This window comes from Corapipo altera, unplaced genomic scaffold, assembly GCF_003945725.1.
Source record: "Corapipo altera isolate COAL_440 unplaced genomic scaffold, ASM394572v1 61167, whole genome shotgun sequence".
NCBI lineage: Eukaryota > Metazoa > Chordata > Aves > Passeriformes > Pipridae > Corapipo > Corapipo altera.
In genome coordinates, this window is record NW_020884949.1 from 2,689,730 (window position 1) to 2,715,280 (window position 25,551).

At 35.6% G+C, this 25,551-nt stretch overlaps 1 protein-coding gene across 8 annotated transcripts in view; it reads left to right on the forward strand.

Annotated features, from left to right (window-relative positions):
• KIAA0825 (KIAA0825 ortholog) overlaps nt 1-24,963 on the forward strand; it is a 248,248-nt gene extending 223,285 nt beyond the window's left edge. For 6 of the 8 annotated variants that reach the window (XM_027662939.1, XM_027662929.1, XM_027662931.1 and 3 more), the window contains one exon: nt 22,197-24,962. In XM_027662939.1, coding sequence (XP_027518740.1) covers nt 22,197-22,320 — 124 coding nt within the window. In that variant the 3' untranslated portion in view covers nt 22,321-24,962. Of the gene's footprint in view, nt 1-22,196 lie in introns of all 8 variants that reach the window. The other 2 variants (XM_027662937.1, XM_027662938.1) reach the window with 1 other exon arrangement.
• Nucleotides 24,964-25,551: the final 588 nt, after the last annotated feature.

Here is a 25,551-nt window from a genome sequence, read left to right on the forward strand (position 1 = left end):
GCTGGCACCATTGTTTTAACAAAAATAGTAAATATTTTGTGATTGTACTGTCAAGAGATAACATTCAGCTGAATTGCTTCCTTTAGAAGAAACAAAACCCCATCCATTTTTTTAAATACCCCGAGTAACAATTAAGTGCATAAATTACACAATGATTTCCCCTTAACAGTTCCAAATTCTGGATTAGCAAAGCTTGATCCCTTAACTGACCTTTGAATGCTCACTCGTTTTTAAACTACAGGTTAGGTGCTCATTGCTGAAAATACACTTACAATTTTTTTAAGAATTGTTCTTGTTTTGTCTAATTCATCCTTATTGAATGTAACTGAGTGTCTTTTTTAAGATGAACTGGAGAAAATTTTCCTGCTCTTCTTCATACTGCTACCAGTCAATCTCTTACAAAAAATATTCTGAATGTAAAATAATACTGAGTATGATCTCATTATTTATGTACTACAGATTAGAACAGACCATTTCGGGCTTTTTGCCACTCTGATCCAGATGTATCCATTATGGAGAACATGCTATCTATGCTGTTGCCTACATCCTAGAGCAGTTACCTTGTGACCTACAGTGTCTTTGCATTTCAAAATCCAAATTAATACCATCTGTTTAAGCTACTTAATTCTCTTTTCTATGGCCTAAGGAAAACAAAATGATTTTTAAAAGCTGATGTATTGCTACAATATTCATTCAAAGAGGTCAGCTACATCTTCTTGTTAAAATTTGGCAGAAATGTTCTAAATAAGATGCCATTTGAACAGTTTTGCAGCTATATTCATTTAGATATATTTGCATGTCTGAGAAAATAATAACCATGAAAACAATTTTAAATTAACTTTTTCACTTTTACATATAGTTTGCCTCTTTACCTTTAAGATTTGTAATCTTGCCAAGGTCATTCTCCTTATTCATGTTGTTGCACTCTATGATTCATTCTTTGCACATACATGAATGCTGTACCTTCAATGCCACTTACTTATGGCATTAAAATGAGTGAATAAATGTCAGAACTGAACGAGTCTTGACTGTCAACTCTAAGTTTCTCTAGCATTCATGGCTAATGCTCTAATCACTGGTGCAAAACACTGAAATAATTTGCTTTCCCTGCATGTTTTTACTGGCCAGGATGCATAAGTGTGCTCAGTCATAATCATGCTCCACAAAGGCTGGAGATGTTCCCCTTGAGCTGCCAATCAGTAGGTTAGCCAAAGTGAAGACAAGCCCAATGACAAGTGAGAATGGCAATAATTTATTTTCTATTGATGGGTGGTGACATATCACTTTTTGGAGCCGTGGCTGCCTACTGTGGGGCTACATGACTGAAGATGGTGATGGCCCTAGAGGAGGCTCTTCACAGCTCATTTAGCCCACGTGGGTGATGAATTGGTTCAAAGTACCAGCCCAGGCATTTTCCCACAGAATTTGTGCTCTGTCAAAATGTGGATTGGAATACAAAAGGGATTAAAATGCAGTCACGTGAGAAAATAAAGGATAAAATTTCCATCACATGAATCCAGGTATAGAAAAGAGATTGGAAGAACAATTAAGTGAAATATTAAGGGTGCTTTCAGTAGGTGTAGGTCAGTACATATTTTAGCTAATAAGAGCAGAGTGAGGTTTTATTTAAGCTTCGGCACACCCCCTCCAACTTTCAGCTGACAGGTCAAATTTATTTATATGCTTCCTACCAGTGCATAACACAATACATATCTTATTTAAACTTACTTTTGCCAAGGTCCGCTGATGTGCTTAGCATCTGACATCTCATGCTGTTTCAGAATGCAGATGAATATGAAAAGCCTGCCCTGTTAATTTATCAATTATATTTTTTTTATCTCTATAGAAAAAATTAAAGTACTATTCAGTACTTTATTTAGAGATCTGGCTCTAAAGGGGTTTGCATACTTTTTTTTTTCAGTATGATTTTTGTTCCTAAAAAATTCTGCTGTTCTTACTTAAAGTCAGATATTCTCTTAAGCAGAGATCCTTGAATCCTCTGAATGGAAGCTAAGCATTGCTTCACATGTTGTGGGGGTTTGCACTTTCTTTTCATATTGCCCATTGCCTTGGAGGGAAGAAACAACCAGAGGGGCAAAGTTTCTTTTACCTTCAGAAAAGCTGTAAAGTAAGCATCTCTCCTGTCTGGCTTGTGCTGGAACAACATCTTCCGTGGTAGCCCCATCCTTTGCCTAAATATAGAAAAAATAATTTGTGCTTATACAAGCAAGGATTGTATATGGCAAGACATGTAAATGTCAGAATTAAGGTTTACTGTGCTACATTTGCAAAAAATTGTTCTATTTAAACTATTAAGACTGTCTTTTTATTTACTCAGAACTAGTCAAAGGCTCTCATCTGGTAATACGGTTTAAGTGATCTCAAATGTAATGAGCAAATACATATTTGCTTGTCTTCTAATCATGTTAAATTATAACTTATTTGGGAAAATATAAAACAAAGGGAGCAGAACTAGAGTTATTATGTCTTTTAGGTAATTTTGACTTCCTGGTTTGTATGTTACATCAGAAGGTTTGTGTACAAAAAAGTTAAGTTTTATGATGGTTTATTATCATATTGTGTGCAATACAGAGGCAAGTAAATAACATTTAATGTGCCAGGGAATCTTTGAGAAGCAATAATTATCTCAGTAAATGTTATATTTTGCTCAGCTTCTTCTAAAGGGACATATGCCATTCCTACTTCTTTAAGGTATCACACAGTGGTACTTAGAAGCACACTGAAAATACAGTGGTTGAAAGGTAAAAAAATAACATTATCTTTCAATATACAGACATATTATGACAAAATATATGTGGTTTATTTACACTAGGTAATAGTTTTTGTAGGTTTTCTGTATGTTTTTGTTTCAGATTTTTATAGCAGCTAATCCAAAAATAGTGTGAAAACAGTGTACCTTGTATGCAGCTCTATACTTCCTGGAAGTTGCAGTAATATTGGAAATATAGTAATGAATTTTTATAAATAATTCATTATACTGGCACTTGAAAAATTTACTTTTATTTGGCATTGTTTTGTACTCTAAGGTAACATGACAGGATAACTGTCTTGCATAAAACCCAAGATCATCACTCTTTTTCACTGCCTATCAACCCGCTGGAGCTTAACTAAGCCTTAATGATAAGGTCCGCAAGATTACTACACCTGAGAGAAAAATCTGTGAGACAGACTTTCTAATTAATCATCGGTGGTGTTCAAGAAGGTTTTGTTATTTCTGTGAACATTAGAATTTATGTAGTCTATTACAAGTGCTGATTGCTAAAACTGCAGCTCATTGTTATTTCTTCAGATCTGTAGCTCTTTTTGTACCATTTTTACCCTTCTGTTTGGAATGACACACAGAAGGTGTATATAGAGGGAGACAGGTCTAACTTGTTTGCTCCTTGAGCATTTGGAGAAAAGACTGATGAGAAAGAGAGGGAAAAGGGGAAAAATAGGAATGTCAAGGGCAGCAGTTTGATGGCTGGGGCTTTTGAGCAACCTAGTCTAGTGGAAGGTGTCCCTGCCCATGATGAGAGGTTGGAGTGAGATGATCTTTCAGGTCCCTTCCAACCAAACCACTTTGTGAGTCTGTGAATTTCAAACATGGATCATTGAGGAGAGGAAAATAACAAACACCCCATGTGAAACTGACAATCACATAGTTTGTAAACAGCGTGGAGTGAAAAATCCTACAAAACAGTTCAAGACTTACCTTGTATGGCTATCTTATTTTGTCAAAAATGTCAGAAGCTTCTAACAGTGCTGATTTAGGGAGATATGTTTGGTGGTATCCCTCCTTTTGTTCAGGCTGGAGGGAGAGCTCTTACTGCTGGAATACAGGCACTCAAGAACCAGGAAAGATGGAAAAAACTTCTGGTCTCTCACAATATCCATGTGCTGAGACTCCTTATTAAAAATCCTTCTTTTGAAATTGAGTTCTGGAAATTAATCTCTGCCACACCAGCTTCCCCTCCAGTATTGTGCAGTTTTAGAGAAGCTCACCTGAGACTATGACCAGGAGGGATGGGGAAGCCGAAGGAAACATCTTGTTAGTTACCCCATTTAAAACAAAGTAGAACTGTCCACAGTGATCTTTATTAATTTAATGTCTGTGTATTTCTAATGAAATCACTTGCAGCAAAGAGAACAGGTAGAGCACAAGGAAAAAAACTGAGCTGAAGTATTATTTTGTTCCTTTGCTTCTTCAGTGAAAACCAGAGTGCACCAGTTAAGAAGACTGTGAACTCTGGGCCTCAGTAATCTTTCTCTATCTTGTTTTTGCAATCTGTTAAATAGAGATACATTTCTCTATGTTGCTGATTTGAGAAGATTATATTAAAAAAATCAAATGTATGCATTTATTGTGCCACTGGAAATCTCCATACAGAAAGCTGAAGAACTGCATTGCCAATTCTCTTATAAGGAGGCGGTTAGAAGTCCTTTAACCATATGTCCTTCTTCTGAGTACCTCAAAGACAGAAAGACATATGTCTCCTCATCCCATTGTCACAGATCAATGTAGTGTTGCCCCTACCTATGTACAAACTTTCTTCCTTTTCCATGTTGCCATGTCCGTCTTCTTTTACCATCATATACACATGCTTTATTCCTATACCCCTGAAACTCTAGAAGTTTCAGCCTCTTGAATAGGTTCTTTTTGCAAAAGGATATCCTTACCTGTCCTGTAGGTGGTGTTCCCTTACTTTCCTGCAAGTGAGACACAGCAAGGAAGCTTCTCCTTGTTTATATTTGCTTCCTGGGTTTTCCCTTGTTTCATCAGATCATAGGAGGGAGTCAAATGCCAGTGAAGACTTCCACACCGGATTTCTGCATCCTTAAACAAAGCTACAGATTTAATTGCTCGTGTTCATCAAAAATATATTAAAACAACCCAGACTTTGATATGTGTTCCTTTTTTACTTATAGAAAGCTCTTCCATAGCTTCATATTGCCTAGTTTGCTAGAACTAGATCTACAATCTGAAAAAAAATAGTTAACAAATCTATATATAGTTAGCAATGATATACAGTCCAACAAAGGCTGCAAATAGGTGGGGATAGCTACATATATTTATGCTGGATTTGGGGGACATCAAACACTGGAGCAGTTGCCCAAAGATGCTGTGGACTTTCTGTCCTTAGAAAGTCAAGACTTCACTGGACATGGACCTGAGCAAACTGATATAGTTACGCTTGGTTTTAGTGCAGGGTTGGGCTAGATGACTTCTAGAGATCCCTTCCAACTTTGATGGTGAATAGCAGTGAATGTGTTCAGATTCTAATGGAGAATGTTTGCATATGGTATTGAGCAGCTTTAACCTATTGAACCTGGTTGAAGACCAGGTTGGGAGATTTGTGAAAGTCTATTGGTCCAGTGCTCAAAATGAGTTAATCTCACACCAGAGTGACACCACTTGGAAGAATAAAAGGAGCAATTTTATTAGTAAGATTGAGAAAAGCAGTGCAGTGGGTATAAGTGAGAAACATTAAAGCCAGATCAGAATATAGGGACTGATGTAAATCCTGGAGGACTTGAGACTGTGTGATCCGAAAGAATATTTGGCATGTGCAATTTCATGAAGATTGACTATTTTATGCACAAGTTCAGGCTAAAGATGGATACATCATGCTAATATTCAATTTTAACTAAAAGGCAACCACTGTGCCCCCATCATTAAGCTGTAATTCTTACCTAAACTTCAACTAGATTTTTCACCAGAATATTTTTTGTATGATTTAAAGTACCGTGTAGATACATTACAGAATCTTCATTTAAATATATATTTAATGAGAAATGTTTTACAGTTTTAATGAGTCTTAAAAGTCTTTTGATGAGCAGTCAGTGTAATTATGGTATTTAAAATGATTGGATAAATGCATACGTTTTAATTTACCTTCCTCACAACTGAGTTTTCATGCTGGGTATTTTTAACATGAAGAATTGTTTCATTTTGTGTCAGTTTATCCTCCTCTTCCTTCCAGAAAATGTTTTATCTCTGAAATAAAATTAAATATGCATGATACTAGTAGTATTGGATAATATTGTAATAGCACAGTTAAAAATCTATCCAGGAGATGAAAATTATTTTGATTTTGTTAGAGAAGTAACAAAATTGATGATTTGTTATCCAGAAATAAATTACAGAGTAGCTCTGTCCTATATGTGTTGTCTCTGCTGTGCTTGAGGAAATTGCCTGCAAAATTTCTGCAGAAGACGTTGCACTAGGTACTACACTATTGTGGGAAAAAATTCCTCCTTTGAATTTAGAAAGATGGCATAAACTCATGAAACAAATATCAACAAGGAAGAATTTATTCAGTGCACTGGGTCTTCCTCACACCAAGTTTCCGGGGAGAAAGACCCTTTGAGTTTAAATTTCATGCATTTTATAGTTTTACAAAATCCCACCCTTTTTCAGATAAGTTTAATATATTCATTTTTGCCTAAAAAGTTTTCTTTTCTCTGAAAAGGGGCTTTCCCTTCCTTCCAATTAGCTGCGAGGCATCCTCTGTCAAAAATGATGGATCTTCCCTTGTTCTTAGCCCAAAGAGAGAAAAGAAACTCCTGTGTACGAAATTTGCCAAATGGCCCAGAAAGATTTTAATTGTTAGGAACTTTATATTTCCCTTATCCTGGCCGCAAAAGAACCCTGGTACTCAGTCCAGTTTGGAACTGCACACCTTACAACTTCACGATGCGCCTATAATTTTGTTTTATAATAAAAACCGTATTTTATTTCTCATAATATCAGCAATCTGCTTCACTACCACAACAAAAAGAAAGAGGGACTCAGCAAATTTATACAAATAAGGACGTTATAGAAATAGCTGTTAAAAGGGAAAAACTGGGCTTGTTGTTGCATTGTATGCTGTATCACACAACCTACATGAAGACCATTAACTGTCACATGCTGAGCTTTACAATTTGTTGTTCAGAAGCAGTACACATTGGCTCCTAGTTAATTGTTGCTTTGATATTTTTCTTTTTGTGTGTGTTTAGATAAGTTTTTTGTTAATGAAAACTGAGCTCATAGTAAGTTGAGTCTTCAATACAGAATAGGTAAACTAAAATTAGTACAACGAGCCTAAAGAAAGCAGTGAACAAGAATATTGTTTCTCAGGACCAATGTCAAACTCTCCTGAAATGCTGCAGGAGGTTCACCTTTCCCCATGGTGAAATATAAAGATCTGGTCCACAGATCTTTATATTTGCTTACTGAATGAGTACTTCAGGTAAAAAATGCTTGATTATAGCACAACATGTGTCAACAATTCCCATGCTCTGATTTGATCTCATTTGGCATGTAAATTGCTGGCCATGAGGTAGCCGTTCTCCATCAGCAAAATGTTTTAGTATTTTACCCAGGAAAGAATATAAAAGAAGGGTAAAAATGGTGCTTGCTTGAACTATTGGCCTACATCCAGCAAATTGAGGTGATAGTTCCAAGCTTTGTATGGGTCTGTGCACGTATTTCCACCTTGCAGCATTCACCAGCAGTTAATACAAACCCTCTTTTGTATCAGCAATGCTAGGCTCAGAAATTTCCCTCCTCCTTTTTCAAAAGAATATGAAAATTTATTCTGTTCTATTAAATTACTTTTATGTCATTCATTGTCCACCTTTTAAGTGTATCTACGTGCTTTGCAAGTAGATACTTGTATAAAAGCATGGATGTACTGTCTTCTTCATATCTTACATGTGTACCGTCATATGGGAAGGCTTAAGTTACTTTAATTTCTGTCACAGAATATGTCTATTAAACTTTTCTTCTAAATATTTAACCTCTTATTTTGAACATAATTTATTACAAAGTCAAGTAGCCTTAGATTTCTACACAACTTTCCAGCAAGTGCCAGTTCCATTTTGCCATGCACCAATGTGTAACTTAGTAGTACCAAATAAAGTTCTAGCTGTGTTCCTACAACTTTTTCTGGTTGGTTTTTTTTTTATTATTTGTTTTCTTTACATTGAAGCACACTTGAATATTTTAATATGATATTTCTACAAACCTTTTTAATTAGGGCTCTCTTGTACTTAATATTTATTCCCTTTGTGAAAAATTGTCGAGTTTAATAATTTCCACAGTTGATATGTCTGTCTAATAAATACTGATTTTTACATACTTAACAGCTTTATGATCTGCAATACCATTTATGGATATTGAGAATACTAATCTAGAAACAGCACATAATTTTCTTCTGTCATAAACAAATAAATCTGTGCTGATTAATATCATTGCTACAAAGCTTCTATGAATATACTTAAAATTAGATTATCAGAAACTGATAATTCCATCCTTTATTTTCTTTCATATGTTTGAGGGTTTTTTTATTATTGACAAAACAAGCTTTTAAATAGCCTTAACACCTTCTTATACTTTCCTGGGAACTCCTTTACACTTTTTATGTTTTTGTTTCATCTAACTTTCTGTGCACATATGTCTTGTTCCTTTTATCCTCGTGCCTTCTTTTTTTTTTATTTCAGCTGCTTTCATGAAGCAAAATGCCTTTAGTTTTAAAAATATTTTCATCATTGAAATAATTGCATAACTTACTTTTTCAACTTACTTATATTTCCATGGATTTAATATATTCCTTCAAGATAAAGACTCTTTGCATGGACCCATCTCCAGCCATATCTTATTCTTTCTCATGGCATGTTATGACCAACAATCCTTGGTTGGCTCCACAGCCATATGGTTATTAGTACTTGAGCCTCTTATCTTCTGGGATCCTGCCATCTATCAAAGGTCCTCATAAGAATCTTTATGTAGCCATTACAAGCACTTCATCTCTTCCTGTGAAGTGACCCAGTCACTAAAAAATGGTGTAAGTAGACAAAAAATAATACTTTTACACAGTGCCCACTTCTATCTTCATGGTTTCAGCCATATCTGTGGCTGTTTCAGATACTTCAGAATCAGAAAAACTGCTGTTTACGATGAAATAGACATTGCGAGTGCCAGCTGCGGCAAATACATTAGGTTGTATGATCCTAAGGCTCTTTGTCATTTCTGAATTTGTCATGCTTGTTAAAAATACTGAATAATTAAAACAATTTCAATATATTTTTGACAGTTTATTCTTTTAATATTTTTATCCTAGAATAAAATGCACATGGTGCTCCACAATTATGTAGTAAGAATGCTGTTTACCTTGAGCAGAAATATAGAGAAAATTAGAATTTCAAAAAAAAAGAGAGAAACATTGCACTAACTTTAGCTTCATGGTCTCATTTGTTTATTTATTTATTTAGTCTCTGTTTGTGAAGGAATTAAGCTTTTTCTGAAAGCGCCAAACTTTGTGCTGATTTCTGATCTTTAGAAATACAAAGTTCAAAAGTTCAAATATAGCAATGAATTTTTACATTTTTTATCTCTTTGCTACCTCAGATCTGTCCTAATCAGCATTGATCTAATGCCGTTGCATAGCAGCATGTTCTCTAAAACGTGCAAGCAACTGCAAAGAAGTTAATAGCCTACAGATTCCTGTTTCAAATGCTGAAAATGGCATTAAGTAATAGTAATTTTCCAGATACTGTTGGCTGCACTGTAGCTGGGCTTTTTTGGGCATCTTCCAAAATTTCGTATGTAGTATTTGGATGGTCAGCAAAACCTCTACTTTGTACTTCCAGAGAGTGGACTCCAAGCCATTCTCCATCGTTTATCATCTGTCCTGGCTAACTGGGGAGGTCCCAGATGAGTGGAGGTTGGATAAGGTGATATCCACAAGAAGAGGTGGAAGCAGGATCTGTGGAACTACAGGCCTCTCAGCCTGACCTCGGTGTCTGGCAAGGTTATGGAAAGATTATCTTGAGTGTTGTCATGCAGATCATACAGAACAACCAGGGAATCAGGCCCAGCCAGCATGGGTTTTAGAAAAGGCAGGTCCTGCTTGACCAACCTGATCACCTTTTATGACCTGCCTGGTAAATGAGGGAAAGGCTGTGGGTGTGTCTACCTTCAGCAAAGCCTTTGACACTGTCTCCTGTGACATTCTGCTGGAGAAGCTGGCAGCCCCCAGCTTGGACAGGTGCACTCTCCACTGGATTGAAAACTGGCTGGATGGCCGGGCCCAGAGAATGGTAGCAAATATGTTGCATCCAGTTGGCAGCTGGTTGCTAGCAGGATTCCCCAAGGCTCAGTTGTGGGCCCCAATCCTGTTTAATATCTTTATTGATGGTGTGGACAAGGGCATCAAGTCTTCCCTCCATAAGTTTGCAGACAGCACTAAACTGGGCAGAGTGTTCCTACCCTCTGCTGGAGGGTAGGAAGGCTCTGTAGAGGCATCAGGACAGGTTAGATCACTGGGCCAAGGTCAGCTGTATGAGATTCAATGAGATAAAATGCTTGTTCCTGCATCTGGATCCCATCAACTCCATTGCAGTGCTACAGGCTGGGGGAAGAGTGGCTGGAAGGCAGCCCAGTAGAAGAGGACCTGGGTGTGGTGGTTGACAGCTGGGTGAACATGAGCCAGCAGTATGAATCTTGACCTGCATCAAAATGGTGTGGGCAGGATCAGGGCAGTGACTATTCCCCTTGTACTCGGCACTGGCTGCACCTCAAATCCTGTGTGCAGTTCTGGGCCCTTCACTTCAAGAAAGACTTGAGGTGCCAGAACAAGTCTAGAGAAGGGCAGTGGAGCTGGGGAAGGGTCTGGAGTGCATGTCCTATGAGGAGCAGCTGAAGGAGCTGGAACTGTTTAGCCTGGAGAAAAGGAGGCTCATGGGAGACCCCATTGCTCTCTGTAACTACCTGAAGAAGGTTATAGCAAGGTGGGGGTCTCTTCTCCAAGGCAGCTAGTGACAGAACAAGAGGAAAGAGCCTCAAGTTGCACCAGGGTAACTTCAGGTTGGACATGAGGAGGAATTTCTTCACTTAAAGGGTGGTCAGGCATTGGAACAGGCTGCCCAGGGAAGTGGTGGAGTCATCATCCCTGGAAGAGTTCAAGGAAGGACTGAACATGGCACTTAGAGTTTGGTCAAAGATTGGACTCTGTGATCTAGGAAGTCTTTTCCAACCTTAGTGATTCTATGATTTTTATATACTTGGCAGATAAATTATATTTCTGTCATGAGAATTCTGAGATTAAGAAAAATGTTCCCAACCTGGACCAAGATGAAATTGAAACTTTTAAAATTCATCGTGCAGAGACACAAAATCACAAGTCTGGCAGGTGTGAATTTCATCATTACATGGGAGAACCTTCCTCTGTCACTCTTATGTCTTCTGTGAGTCATTTGAATTAGAAAGATACAGACCATCCTACAGTGACACTTTTTTTCTCCTGTCTTAAGGAATCACTGTACTGCAGCATCACAGAGTGCTGTACCTCTTCCCTTGTTCTCCTCACATCTCTGACCAAAGCTACAATGTAGGACTTGGTCATGACTGGCAAAGGCCAACCAGTTAAACTTTCTGAAGGCATTTTCTTGATTTTTAGCTTTGAAATGCGTTTTGCTTTTGAAAATTAGTAAGAGCAGGTATAGATTCGTAAAAAGTGTTCACAAAATTGGTGTTTTCTATTCCACTAAAAGTTGTGAACACATGTCTTCATGAGTTTCCTGGTTGCAGATATATATGCGCATAATCCCAAGGAAGTTCCCAGTACAAATAAATATTTTTTAGATTATAGCAGCAACAAAAATGTGCAGTTCAGTTGAATATACATGTCTCAACCAAGTATTTCCATGTGTTACTGTTTTCTTAGACGTCTTTTTTTGCATCCATATCCTCCCTGCTTTGTTACTTCCACTTCAGACATCATGCGTATCTTACACTACAAGCTTTATAGCGCTCTTTTTGCTTTATCTCTTGAATAGTGCCATCCTTAGCTTATGTACCCTACAAAACAATGTCAGCAGGAAGTTGGGCAAACAATTTGCCAAATATTATTTTCACTAGCCTGCTAAGCATTTGACTAAATCATCACTGGAGGATCCACAAAGTTGATACTATATAGATTGTGCTCAGATCATCTAAGTTTTTTCACACAGCTTTTGTGTCTGTTTGTTTTTTTCTTTCCATACCATAAGCTTTTGCCTATTGCCAGACTAACAGATTGATGAAAAATAATGTAATAGGCCAATTCCTTTTGTAATTATACTATGTAGAAGAAAATTCCTCAATTCTTTCCTTGCATTACATAAATTACAGTTTACATTATTCTACTGGGTTAGTTTGAAAACTAAAGCCTCATAATTTTTAAAACAATATTTGCACTGTAGTATTTAACTTCCCAAAGCAAAAAGGAGTGGAAAAAATCTACAATAAATATGAGATATATTAAGACATTTCATCATGTCATATTTCTGCTTAATCAACCCCCTATTTAGAAACTACTCTAATAATGTATCTTGAAATACAGTTTACAGTTTTCCATGTGTATGCATGTTGAGTAAATTAATCAGCATGATTTTAAAATGTATTTAATGCACAGTTTTTTGAAGTTAACTTTTTATAGATATTTCCTTCAGTTTTACATTCCAGAACTCAGCAAGCTGTTCTGTAGAGCCACAGAACAGTGGACCAAAACCAGATGAAATTTGCCTTTGTTTATTATCTTTTTTCAGATAACAGTTTAAAGAGTGAATTTTAGCCAAGCAGAGAAAGTAAAGCTTTTTCCAATTGATTCAGGAGTGCTATCAGGGAATTTCTTTTACCTCTTACCTTGGCTGCAAGATGTTGGGCTGCATGACTGATTTCCAGTATTCTCACTCCTCATTTCACTTACCTGTCTCTTCTTAGTATTTGTGGCTTTATAATTTCTGGATATAAATATTAGTTACACTGCTGTAGGTAATATTACCTTGTTTGGAATTAACGAGGGCAAATTACTAGTTTTTCTGTTCCAAGCATAAAAAAATTATTTATTTATTTATTTCACATTAACCTTTCTGTACAGAGTTGCAAAACAGCAGTGAAAGACCTGAATGACTAACAATGAAGCATACTGTGAATAGAGATCCTGTACATGTGTCTTTATCCCCCTCTCTCTTTTTTTATTCACCTCTTTGCTAGTCTGAAATGGATTTGTTGGGTCATATAAATTTTTATATACAGATTATTTTGTTCTTCTTTCAGATGGTATCTCTGCTCCAATTGGTTGTTCCATTTTCAGTCTGTTCCTGGTAATCCTCAGGGATTATCTTAATCTTCAGGGATTACCAGGAGACCAGGTTAAACAACCAGGTACTAACTTTTGAAAATAGAATATGAAGCAGGTGCTAGACTTCTGGGCCTGTTGAATTACTTTTTCTTTGGTCCTCACAGGAAACTGGGGTATTCTAGCTACAGGCCAGAGAGCAGTGGTTTTAATTTGTTATGAACATGAATCAACAAGATTTTTTAGCAGACCATTGTTTGCTTAAATTTGAAGAAAACCTGCCAATAAAAGTCAGCTTCCTGGTTCCCCTAAGCTTATATTTCAAGTTATGAACTGAGTGGAATTCTTGTAAAAGAAAAAAAATGAGTATTTTTAAAATTTCAGTGCATTAAGGAGGGGATTATACTACTGCCATAATAATCTTATGTTTTCAAAATATTAATCCTTTTATGCTATCATAGTAGCCCCTTCTTACCAAATGGAAGAAGTTTCTTGTTGACAAAATATGAATTTTTTATACTCTTAAGGCATAAAGCTGTCAAATTATCAAATATAATTTCTCGGCAGATATATCTTGTGTTTGTATTTACAGAACACACATATGCCACAGTAACCACATTTCAAAGTTTGATCCTTTAAAGTGTTTACATTGGGTTTTCAGCATTCATTATGGAAAGCCTTTTTAAATTGAAATAAAAAGGGGAGGGTGAGGAGAGGGAACAAGCAGAACATGATGTGAAGAGCAAGATAATTTTACTAGATGCATTTCTATCATGTAATTATATGCAGGTAAATCATATGCATTTGCTGAATGAAAATATTGCTAGCACTGTGATCATAAGATACTTCCTTGGGCCTCTTGATTTTCTTAAAAATTTACAGTAATGCTAAAAATACTTCAATTCATTTCATGTGATGATTGCAAAATTATTTTAAATTATTTAAAATATATGATCTTTTGAGTAGTCATCCCCAAGCACTTTGCTTAGACATAGTGTTATTGATCCCATTCTTCCATAAAATTTGCCCTCTTGAATGCTTGTATCATTACTCTGTTACTTGCATGAGTACCAGTATGTATATATACAAAGGTGCTCTGTACATACATATTCGAACTATATGAATTTACACAAGCACACAGTGTTCTTAGTTTAGAGATTCAGATAAGCAACTTCATGCATGCACTAGAGGTTTTGGGAATAGTCTATAGAAGAAATAAAATAATGGGGACATGATACAACCTGCAAGCAATAAGCACATGTGATCATAGCACAATTATTTCTGTAATGTCATTATAAGAAATCATCCTTGGTGAATAAACTTTGCTTAAGATTCTAAGCAGTGAGAGAATGTGTTTTGGTCCAAGCCTGAGTAAGGCACAAATCCAGCAAACTGAAGCTGTGTAAATTGCTATTATTAGAGTTGTTTCATTTTTTTTGTTTGTTTGTTTGTTTGTTTTTCTTTTAATTGAACTTATTTTAAAAGAAACAGCCAAAAAACCAAAGTGCTTTGTTTTAAATATAAAGTACTTTACAAGTATTTCAAGGCCAGGCTGAATGGGGCTTTTAACAGCCTGGTCTATTGGAAGGTGCCCATGGCAAAGGGCTTAGAACAAGATGATCTTCAAGGTCCCTTCCAACCCAAACCATCCTATGATTCTGTGATTCTATACTTGGTTACCTGAAAAGCTGAAAATAACAGTTTGGGCTAAAAAAAAATAAATATTTGAAATTAAACCCCCAAACCATATTGAAATATTCTTTTTAAATAAAAACTTAAATAATTTATTTCTAAAACATTGTGTATAAAAAGGAAAATCTCAAAAAACAGAAAATAAAAAGGCATTCTGCTGCCACAGAAATCTAACAAACAGAATATATATCTTCAGAATAAGATGGTGACAGCTTCAGCAAAGCTCCTCCCCTCCCCTCCCCTCATATTGAGAAATATGAGAAAAGTACTACATAAATGGCTGAAACAAAGCAGACATTTTTTGAATGGGTAATATTTAGGAATTTAAATGTTAGTAACAGTCTTAAATAAATTATATTTTAACTAAATGCAATCCAGAGGCTTCCCTTTTAATTTAATACTACCATTAGAAAAATAAAACACTGAACCACACGGAAACTGAAAGACTTTTCAGGAATTGAGATTATGAACATTCACTGGATTTAGTTGGCTGCGTAACATTGATGTAAAGTGTATTTCATAGTCTATGATTTCTCATGTTACAAAAAGGGTATTTACAGGTGAAATACTGAAAAGAAACTTACAGAGATTTATATTCTTCTATTACTTAAAAATGGCAAACAATGTACCATCTGCTAAAATTTCTTATCTTGTGGTGAGGTATAACATGCTAGAGACTGATAAAACAATTGTTTCACAGCCTACAAAAACTTAATCCACAGCCGTGTCTCTTACAAACTTCAGGAAGCAAAAGGGTTATTCATTAAAATGCTCCATGAGCTGGTAGCAAGTCTTTATATTTTAACTAAGTGTAGGATTTTTCTACCCATTCCAGCTCAGTGTAGAGAACACTACTGAATTTATTGGCAGTATTCTAACAAATTTAAATATATACTTTTTTTTTATTAAAATAAACAATTTAAATTTAAATGTCTTGATTTATCACAAGAAATCTCTAGAATTGTACAAAAATGCCAGATACTTTCCATGTCAGGTATGAATTCACCAGTATAATAAGGTACAAAAGGATAAATGATTGTTTCAATGAAAGGTGATTGAATTCAGTAAAGGTCCTGCACAGCTATAAGAGCAGGATATGTGGTCATGGCTTATAAGTAGTATGGAAATTGTAAAAGGCAAAACAAAACACCAAAACACCTGTCTCTGCTTCATGCCTGCTTTGTCACTTTCCTCTCTCTTTGTCAACAGCTGACAAAAAAATGGTCAGTCTCATCTTCAGCAAGCTGCTAATAATATCTATCATAATTATATTTTATAAGGAATAAGTGTAAGGACAATTATGAAAATCCCTTTTGGAGAAAATACAATTAATCATTTCACATCTGTTCAAGTTTAAAAGGCTACAGGAGTACTTGCACATGAAAAAATATTCTTTAAACAGAAAAGGACCAGAGGACCAACTGAACTGGGAAGGCTCCACAGCTGCATGCACATGATGTAAGAGAATTTGCCACAGCTGGCAGCATCATAAGGCTAAGTCACTTGCAGAAAATCTGCACCTTTTAAACAATAAGAAGAGCTTCATATCAATTTCACAAAATTGCATCAATTAGATGTTTATGGACAAACTATTTCTTTCTTTTGCCTCCTTCCATTTATAGTGTTATTTGTAAATAAATGCATTTAGACAAAAGTCTGAAAATTACAGCAAAACAGCTTGTTGAAGAAATTGAAGGTGAATATGTGGAAAATATTTTGATGTGGATTACATGGAATTACTCTCATATCACAAAGATAAAAGGGAATGTAAGTTAACTTTAAGCATATTTTTTGGTTTGGTTTTTTTGCTCTCCACTCTTGCCTTCTTACATAGTACTTGGCACAAAAAGACCTTCTCTACTTGTGCTCCCTGATTCTATTTGTAATCCACTACATTAACAAAAAATAAGCTTAAGAGCTTGCGGTGCTTGAAGTCTGAATATTTACTCATGTTAGGATGCTTGAGTGGCACTGTTTGTGTCTGATTTAGATTAGATGTCAATTATGTAATCTTTTTAGCTCACTTCTCTTTTTTCATACATAGTAACTATTAGGCATAGCTATTATTTAATATAGAGATCCATATTTTCAGCTATTTAGTGTTTCTACATTTGCCAACAATTCCCTACAAGAGGAGATATTAGGTTTTGCATAGGAAATAACAGTGTTGGTTTGTGGTTTGTTTTTTTTTTTTTAAATTATAATTCCTTCTGTAGAATTATGTGATGTAACATTTTCCAAGACGTTAAGAAACACAGTAGATAGCAAAATACTAGATAAGTCTTGTTTGCAATGCATAAAATGCCACTATAAATTTATATTAGTGTGACCCTTTCTATAAATTGTTCATTTTTTAGCCATTGGCTTGTATAAGCTTTAGAAAATAACATGGTTATATACTCTGATACAAATAAGGACATTTTTCAAAGTTGAAGATACATCTCTGTTGAAAAGTATTCTTACGTTTCATTTAAATTTTGTTCATATTTATTCTTGTTTTTAACATTTTACATATTTTCCCTCTAATATTTACACACTTTTTGTAACTAATCAACTGTTATAAACAAACCTCGGAACTAATCAAAGAGTATTTATTAATGTCAAATTCATAGCACAACTTCTTCAAATGTTGCAATTTACTGCGGGTAAAATCTCTGTCACCTTTGGTAATCCCTACTGCATACTACTTCATATGTTTTATTTCTGATTTCATATTCAACTGCATGTACTTAGTCTTGATCTGTAACAAGCACCTAAATGTAATATATAGTCCCTGTTATGGTTTTTAGAAAGTGCCTTCCTAGGAATATATCTACAATTTACAAAATATATGCAATATTGCAACAGAAAATCAAAGCAGCAAATATATCCCCATGTGTCCAGCCCTACTGCAATGTCCAGCATGCCTAACAGGTGCACAGAAGATTTTCCTCAGCATCTCTGCAAACGTATTTACTATTTCTTTACTTCCTATCATTTACTAAGTGGAGAAACAAAAGTATCACAAAATATAGTCCTGGATAGCCGTTTATATAAATAGATACATTGATGCTATTTATATGCAAGGATAGCACATAGATACATCGCTAAATAAACCTCAGCTGGTATCACTGGATCTTCCTGGGTTACTGATCTTCCTGGGTTACCCCTTGCACTTTTTTTGTTAACTTATAAATGTGCCAGTCAAGACTTGCTTCTTATTTATCAGGAGAAACAAAAGCCCTCCCAGTGCTAGTCATACTCTTTGACCTCATGGTCTAAGGTCTAAACTGACCAGCAGAAAACTTCAGTATTTATCTGTGCTGATGTATTTTGCTGTATCTGTCTGAAAAAAAAATATACTACTTCCCCTTCCGTCCCCCCTGGATTAGCCACATACAACACAGAAAAGAACAGCAAAGTGTTTCAGTGATTCACATCAGGTGCATACAGTATGTCATCTGCATTATTTCATATTTCAGCATATTTTGAAAACATTTAAAATTTTTAATTCTCCTAAGTACACAAGTATTATTGGCTTGAAAGCTTTTGGTGCTACCCTAAATATTACAAAGATGATGGCATTTTCTTCCTAACATATTTCTTTGAAATATGAAGAACATACTGAAAGTTGGGCTTTCTGGACACTTGAACTCATCTCTTTATGTTTATATGAAATCTAAGCAAAAGGGAGGTGGTGATATGATGGATTCATTCAAATAACTCCAGCATCCTTTTGAAATGCTGATTTTATTTGATGTTCCAAGATATAGCCAGACTGAAATAAAACATATGTTACCTATGAATTTGGGAATTTTTTCTAAGGGCTATGTTTGAAATGAGCTAATGATTTGAAACAACAGAAGTTGGCTGTTAAACTGATGAATCTGGCATTTTGAAAGTAATTCATGATGGTAATTTTATTCATATTCACATTACTTGAACTGGCTAGTTGGATTTATGCCAACTGCTATTGCCAAAACAATTGTGACACATTTTTGATATGCTAGTAAAAACATCTATTTTGGAAATTTTTGACTAGTAAATGCTCGCTTTTTCCTCTTAAACACAAAACTAACAGGTAATTTCTCATCCCATTTGGAATAATAAAGATGTGTTGTGGCCTTCTTCCTTACTGTCCAGTAGTCTTTTAAAAAACTATATTGTCCCCAGACTTTAAGCATGAAAGTGAAGAAAAAGTTTCTAAATTAGATGAGGGACCAGGTGTTTGTCAAGTTGATTTCACAGTTCTTTAATTCATGGATACTGTTAAGCAAATGCATAACAGTCTATCCTCATTGGACCTGCTTAAATGCTTTAAAAATAGACTACTTTTGGACAAAATGATAATGTAATGTATTAGAATAACATGCTATAAAGTTAACACTTAAGAAAGGCCAAACTGGATGACACTGAAGATTTTTACCAACACTAATGTTTAAGGTTCAATTAAATGTGCTGACAAGTATGAAGTCACTATCTTTAAAAGTAATCTGCTGATTTACTGTTAAGCTTCATTAGCCAAAACTTCTAGATTTCTGTGTTGTATCTCCAGCATTAACTGTTTAGAATTTTTTTCCATCTAGCATTTTCAGATATCGTCCTTTTAAGCAAATAGCTCCTCTACTAAAAACTACGCAACAAATCAAATAAATTAAAATTAATCAATTCTATTGGTATAGTGGTGTTTCTGAATTACTCTGATGACCACAAATTCAAATTAAGGCTTGCAGAACTTCTTCCTAGGTTTGAAGATGAGGTACTTTAGCAAAAGTAGAAAAGTAAACTTTTAAACAGCATTCACTGGGGATACTTGCAAAAGTAACTGAACTGAAGGCTTGTTCATTCTATAAACTGGAGAATGAAGCAGACAGACATAGCAATTAATTGTATGTAATGTTAATATTCACATAAGGTTAAATACGATAGGAGTTACATATGAGTGGAGTAATAGGAAGTTAATTATTGCAAAACTTTGATGATAGGCATTCAATGCTTCAATTTTATTCACAGTATGCTTTGCTTGTTCTGATACTTCTTCTCTTCAGGCAGTAATATGGGTTGTCAGATTCAATTTTTAAGGTAAAGGTGTAATGTATATATGCTAATGTATACATGTTCATTGAACATATTTTTTCCCAGCTGTTTTTTAACAACGAGATTGTACTACATAGCACTTGTTCTCTTTCTCACTTTAGTAAGCTTTTCATCATGGCTAGGCTTCGCGAACGAATATTTGGGAAGGCTCCATCCACATTTGTCACAAGCACGCTGGTGGCTAAAAAGGCCAGTATGAGATAGACATGTCAGGTTGCAAAAGGCACAGCAGAAAGACTCCTTAGGTGGTATATTCTGCAAGACACGATTCTTTCTGCGTTGTCTTTTCTCCTCGAGAGTGATCCTGCGTAAGTTCTCAAAGGAAGCAGCAGCGTTATAGATGGTGTGTCTCCAGACCTCCCGACTGGAGGCCAGAGTAGACCAGTTATGTTGATCAATATGGCCAAGGCTGAGATGTTGTTTCAGGGAGTCCTTGTATCTTCTCTTCAGGGCTCCTCTCTTGCAGCAGCCGGTGGCAAGTTCACCACAAAGCAAGATCTTAGGGAGGCGGTGGTCCTTCATCCTTGAGACGTGCCCTGCCCAGCACAGCTGTGTTCTCAGCAATATGGCCTCAATACTTGTGACTGCTGCTTGCTCTAGAACAGATGTATTGGTCATATAGTTACAAAAAGTGTACACCATGCTCTATTGCCAATAATGACTGTTCTCCTCTTGCAAATATGAGGAATGCCGTTTTCCCACCATTCTGTATTATATTTCATTTATTCACCAATCTAAACTTGTATAGTTTAGGTTCTGGTTTTTGCAGTCTGAATGAGGACCTAAGAATTGTGAGGACAGAATTAAAGTATTGCTTCTGACATTAGTTTCCTAAAAGCAGTCTTTGTTCTACTGCTTCTCTCCGTGTCTCCTACTTTTCAGCAGCATCTTATGGCTCATTCATAACCTATTGGATTTAATACTTGAAAATCTGATTTCTGTATCTAGTATTCATGCTTTACCTTTTTTTGTCTTCAGCTAGTCTGAACCATGAGGCTACACTTCATTGTCTACTTAGAGCAGAAAGAGATTAATATTAAAGGGATGTCAAATTCTTAAATATCCACAAAACTTGTAGAAGAGATAGAGCCACATAACTGAGCATTGTGTAGGCATAATTTGAGTGTTACAAAGTTTAGCTGACTGTTGGGATCTGGGGCTCAGCTATCAGCAGAGAAGGAGCTGATAAGATTATGTAGCAGGCCAAGGACAGCAGGAGCTGGGAGAAACTCCTTACTCTGAGGACCTTCCTCACAAGACCTATTGATATTTAACTGTGTTGATTGGCCTGTCTCCTGCAGCAAGATATGGAAAGACTTTGTGATGATGTTATCAGACCATGTAGACCATGTTCTTTTCCCCCCATGTGGTCCTAGCTAAGGGAAAGTATTAATGAACTATGTTACTAGCAGAAAAATGTGTAATCTTTTAGTTGGCATAATCCATCCCCAAGTTAGCATAACCCATCCTCCTCATTAACATGTCCTGCCCCCAAGACCCTTATATTGCTTTTCATGTGTTCAATAAAGATTCCAGTTTTCACCCTCAAACCTGGGATCGTTAGTTATTGACCTCTTCAACTGACTATATAGCAGCACTAATTCTTAGTTTATTATCCTGATTTTCTTCAAGGGAACACTACGTTACTTTTAAGGTTCTATATTTAATTACTGAAAAAAAAGGAAAAAATTCATATTCTTTCACTTTTTCAGTTGTAATGGTATTAGGACTTGATCCTAAACTGGAAATGAGTATTCACGTGGGGAAAGAAGAATCTGATGTCATTTATTTCTGGTTGTGATAAGTGTACCTGATGGTTTAAGAAACAAAGAGCCTGTCACGTTTGTGGTATTTTGTAATATGGTACCATCACTGCCAGAGAATTATGACAATCACATTAAATATTTGGTTGGACATCACGTGGTCACCTTTCACTGCAAACTTAGAGAGTATTGAGAGCATCTGCTTAACTTCCAAAGCATATGTTAGCTTTTCTACTTATTCTCTCCTAGTTTGACTAGGCTTCCACCTCTACCTGCATGTTTGATATAAAACAGAAAAAAAAGAGCATTATTTCAATGAATATAAGTAAGATTATGTGGTAGCTTTGACAATTTGTGTCAATATCCTCGCAGCCATGACAAGGTGCGTGTAGCAAGATTTTTGGGGGTTGTATTTTCAATGATTCAGTAATTTCAACTGGTGTAACCCACTGCTAAGGAGGGCAGTGAATTGATAGTAACAAGTTCTGTATTTATTTGCTTATTCTAAAGACTGGTTTAAAACACATTAAAAATTAATAAAAAGTTATTTTTCTTTCAGATGGGAGATGAAAGAAGATGCAGATCTTGAAGATGAGGAGAAAGTTATGGTGGAACATTTAAAAAATGTTTATTTGATACCAAGCATTCCTATCTCAGAGAATAAAGAAGAACAACTACCTTGACAGATTTTGGGTAGCAGCTTTTTTCTGAATTCAACATGATTAATTTAATGGCTTAGTTATAACTGACAGGACTAGAAAGCTCAGGAATATGTATTTCCTGTAGGATATAGTAGGAGTTTTAAAGTAAAGAGCATTCCCCTGTTATTGTCTAGTCACCCCATCCAGGCAGCAATTGTTCATGCACACGTAAGGCGAGCAACAGTATATGGCAATGTCAATGTCACAAAACAAGGAGAGTGTATCTCAATACTCTGCAGAATAAACCTGAGTGACAAATCAAGAATTGTTTTAAAAGTATAAAACTCACTCTGAAAATAATGCAAATTTAGACACATGCTAAGCAAATACTCCTGGCTTCCATCCACCACTTTGGAGTCTCTGTCCCCAGAGACTGTCCCCAGCTAGTGTCACTCAAGGACCTTTTCTCTCCTTTGATGCTTGTTTATTAGATCACCTAAAATACATGAAAAGGGACAGTTATAGACCATAAATCTGCAGTCCTTTGTGAGCTGCTCCAGAATGAGTACAATTGACCATTATTCCCAATCAAAAATGCATCAGCCTTATTACCCTCACAGATCCTAACTGAACATCCAGTGTATGTTATGGCTTAAAAGACACATTATAGAGCAACTAGAAGTTTCGAGAAGCATCTTTTTATTTAAAAGAATTATTCACAGGCAGTGCTGAGAGGATTATCTTAGCAGTGAACTGAGAGAATTATAAATAATATCTATTTCTGATAAATACAGTAAAATTTTATTTTCAAAATAATCCAGGTTTGATATTAAAATTTTTCTAAATATTAAATCTTTTTCTTATACACTTGTAAAAACTATCAGCGTGACAGTATTTTTTATACAGACGTTGTGGTTAGTATTTCTGTATCTGTACAGAGATAATCCATAATTTTTCAGTTAATTTCTTGCACTGGAATTCAAATGGAACTATTTTATCTGCTTGATGAAGGACCCTCACAAGATCTTGCTAAGGCTGCAACCTGTGCAGCAGCTATTCCTGTTCCCAGCACATTTTGACACAGATGTTATTATGGATATAACTCAGACCTCTTAAATAGGAGGAAGGCATCTTTTCAAACCATCTAGGGATGGTGACTCCACCACCATTATACCGTTTCTGCAGTAAAGCAATCCAGGCTCCAGCAGACAACAGCCAAAGTGTCTGTGCTGCCCTGAGTCACGTCCGTACTCTATCTAAAAATGAGGCAAAGAACTATATAACCAGGATCATATTCAACAGGTTTGATCTTTTCCAGTTACTAAGTCAAACAGAATGCTATGTCTTGCCTTGCCAAACTCAGGTTTCAAACTTCATTAATGGTGGAGCTTTGCTGCAATAGCACGTAAATTTTTCTTTTTAGGACAACCTTTTAGAAAAGTAATATATTTTCAGTTCTCCCAATAAATAAATACATTGACTAAAATTACTTCCGTAAAACAAACAGTCATTTAAAAGCCTGATGAATAATTAGCAGTGCATCCATGAGTGTTCCTTACAGTCGGTAACTGTGAATGACATTGTTATGTACATTCTGTCCCAAGTTTAATTCACTAGAGGATGGAAATGTGGTTATATAAGCAACTTTGGTAAATTTGTAATTGCCTGATATTCAACTATTTTATCCTTTTTTTCCCATAATTTGTTGTTTTGATGTAAAAAATCTGATAATTTTTGAGTATTTGGTGTCCATAAAGAAGTAGAGTCATATAGTTCTTCATGGGTCAGGTGACTCTGATTTGTTTTCCACCTCAGGAATGCCTTTCAGGCATCCTTGACAAACTTACTGGTTTATTAATATTTGCTGTAATTTAGAATGTGATACTATTCCACTCAGTTATACATGGGTAAATAATTAATCTTCTAGAGTAACTGTTACACAGACTTAAAGCAGTGTAGGTCCTATATGGGCAATAATTTCAGGTTTAGGATCTGAACACTTCTGTTCCTAATGTTCTACATGAATTCCGTAGTATCTATGTTCTTCCATTGTTCTAAGCTACCTTTGTTACCTGGCATAGTGGGAGCTATGCTGCTAGTGAGTTTTTTACATAAACTGATGTATTTTACCCCAGGTTTTATTTTCTTTGATTTCTCTGAACTTTTAATTTACACTTGAAAATCTGTAGCACATCTGTTTTGACAACCTACAAACACCTAAATACTTATCAGTAAAGCCTATGCCTTCTCAAACCTGATACAGAGTCTTAGAGAACCAAGAATTCAATAAATGTAAAATTCAAACCAACCACTTGCAAGGTTATAATTCAAGAAGTGCAGTAGTTGTTTTCACTTGGATTTTCACCTCTCTGTAAAATCAAGAAATTTCATGTTTAAGGAGTTGTTTACTAATGTACAGGACACTTTATTGGTATGTAAATATGTATATATTCTATATAATAAACATGTCTTAAGTGGATTTTATTACTTGGATTAAGGTTATGCTTCCCCTCTAGATAATGGAAAAAACACTGAGGACGTAAGAGGTTGAAATGGCTGGTGGGTTTTGTTCTGGCATATGAGTAGTAAACAGATTACTTTCTAGGATAAGCCAGATGTGGTTTTGGGAAAGAAATTATGTTGGCAGGAATCCTACCTGCAGAGATGGATTAAATTCAGGAAATTGATGGCTGAACAAGTGCTATGAAGACTTTTTTCAGAGACAAATGGATTAGGTGTCCTCAAACAGCTACAGTTTCTATTCTAGTTAAGGCTCTCTAATTTCACATATGCCCTTCCACTTTATAAATGAACAGACTGATAGAGGTTGTTGCATTAATGCAATGCAAATGTGTAATGTTAATCATCTGGCCTCCTCTCCAGATAAATAATTAACCAGAACATGGCAGGCTGTTCTTTATTTCCGAAAGCTATGCAGGGTCCTTGTCATTACTGACTGTACCTCCACCAGACTTTGGTATCAGCACACAGATATCTCCACCAAAAGGTGCATTTAACTACATAACGGAAAAGGTACGAATTGTTTAGATTTGTTTTTTTTTTTGAAGTTATGTAATACCCTGAAACAGTCATCTGCTCTAACATGCATAATTTATTCAAAAATCATTTGTGGAGCTGAGGGATTGATAGTTTGGAATGGAAAAATTGTAGGTATGCTAAGTACATTCTTGCAAAAATAAATAATGTAATCACATATTGAGATGCAATATTTCAAAATTCAAAGTACAGTTAAATTCTTTGCACACATAACAG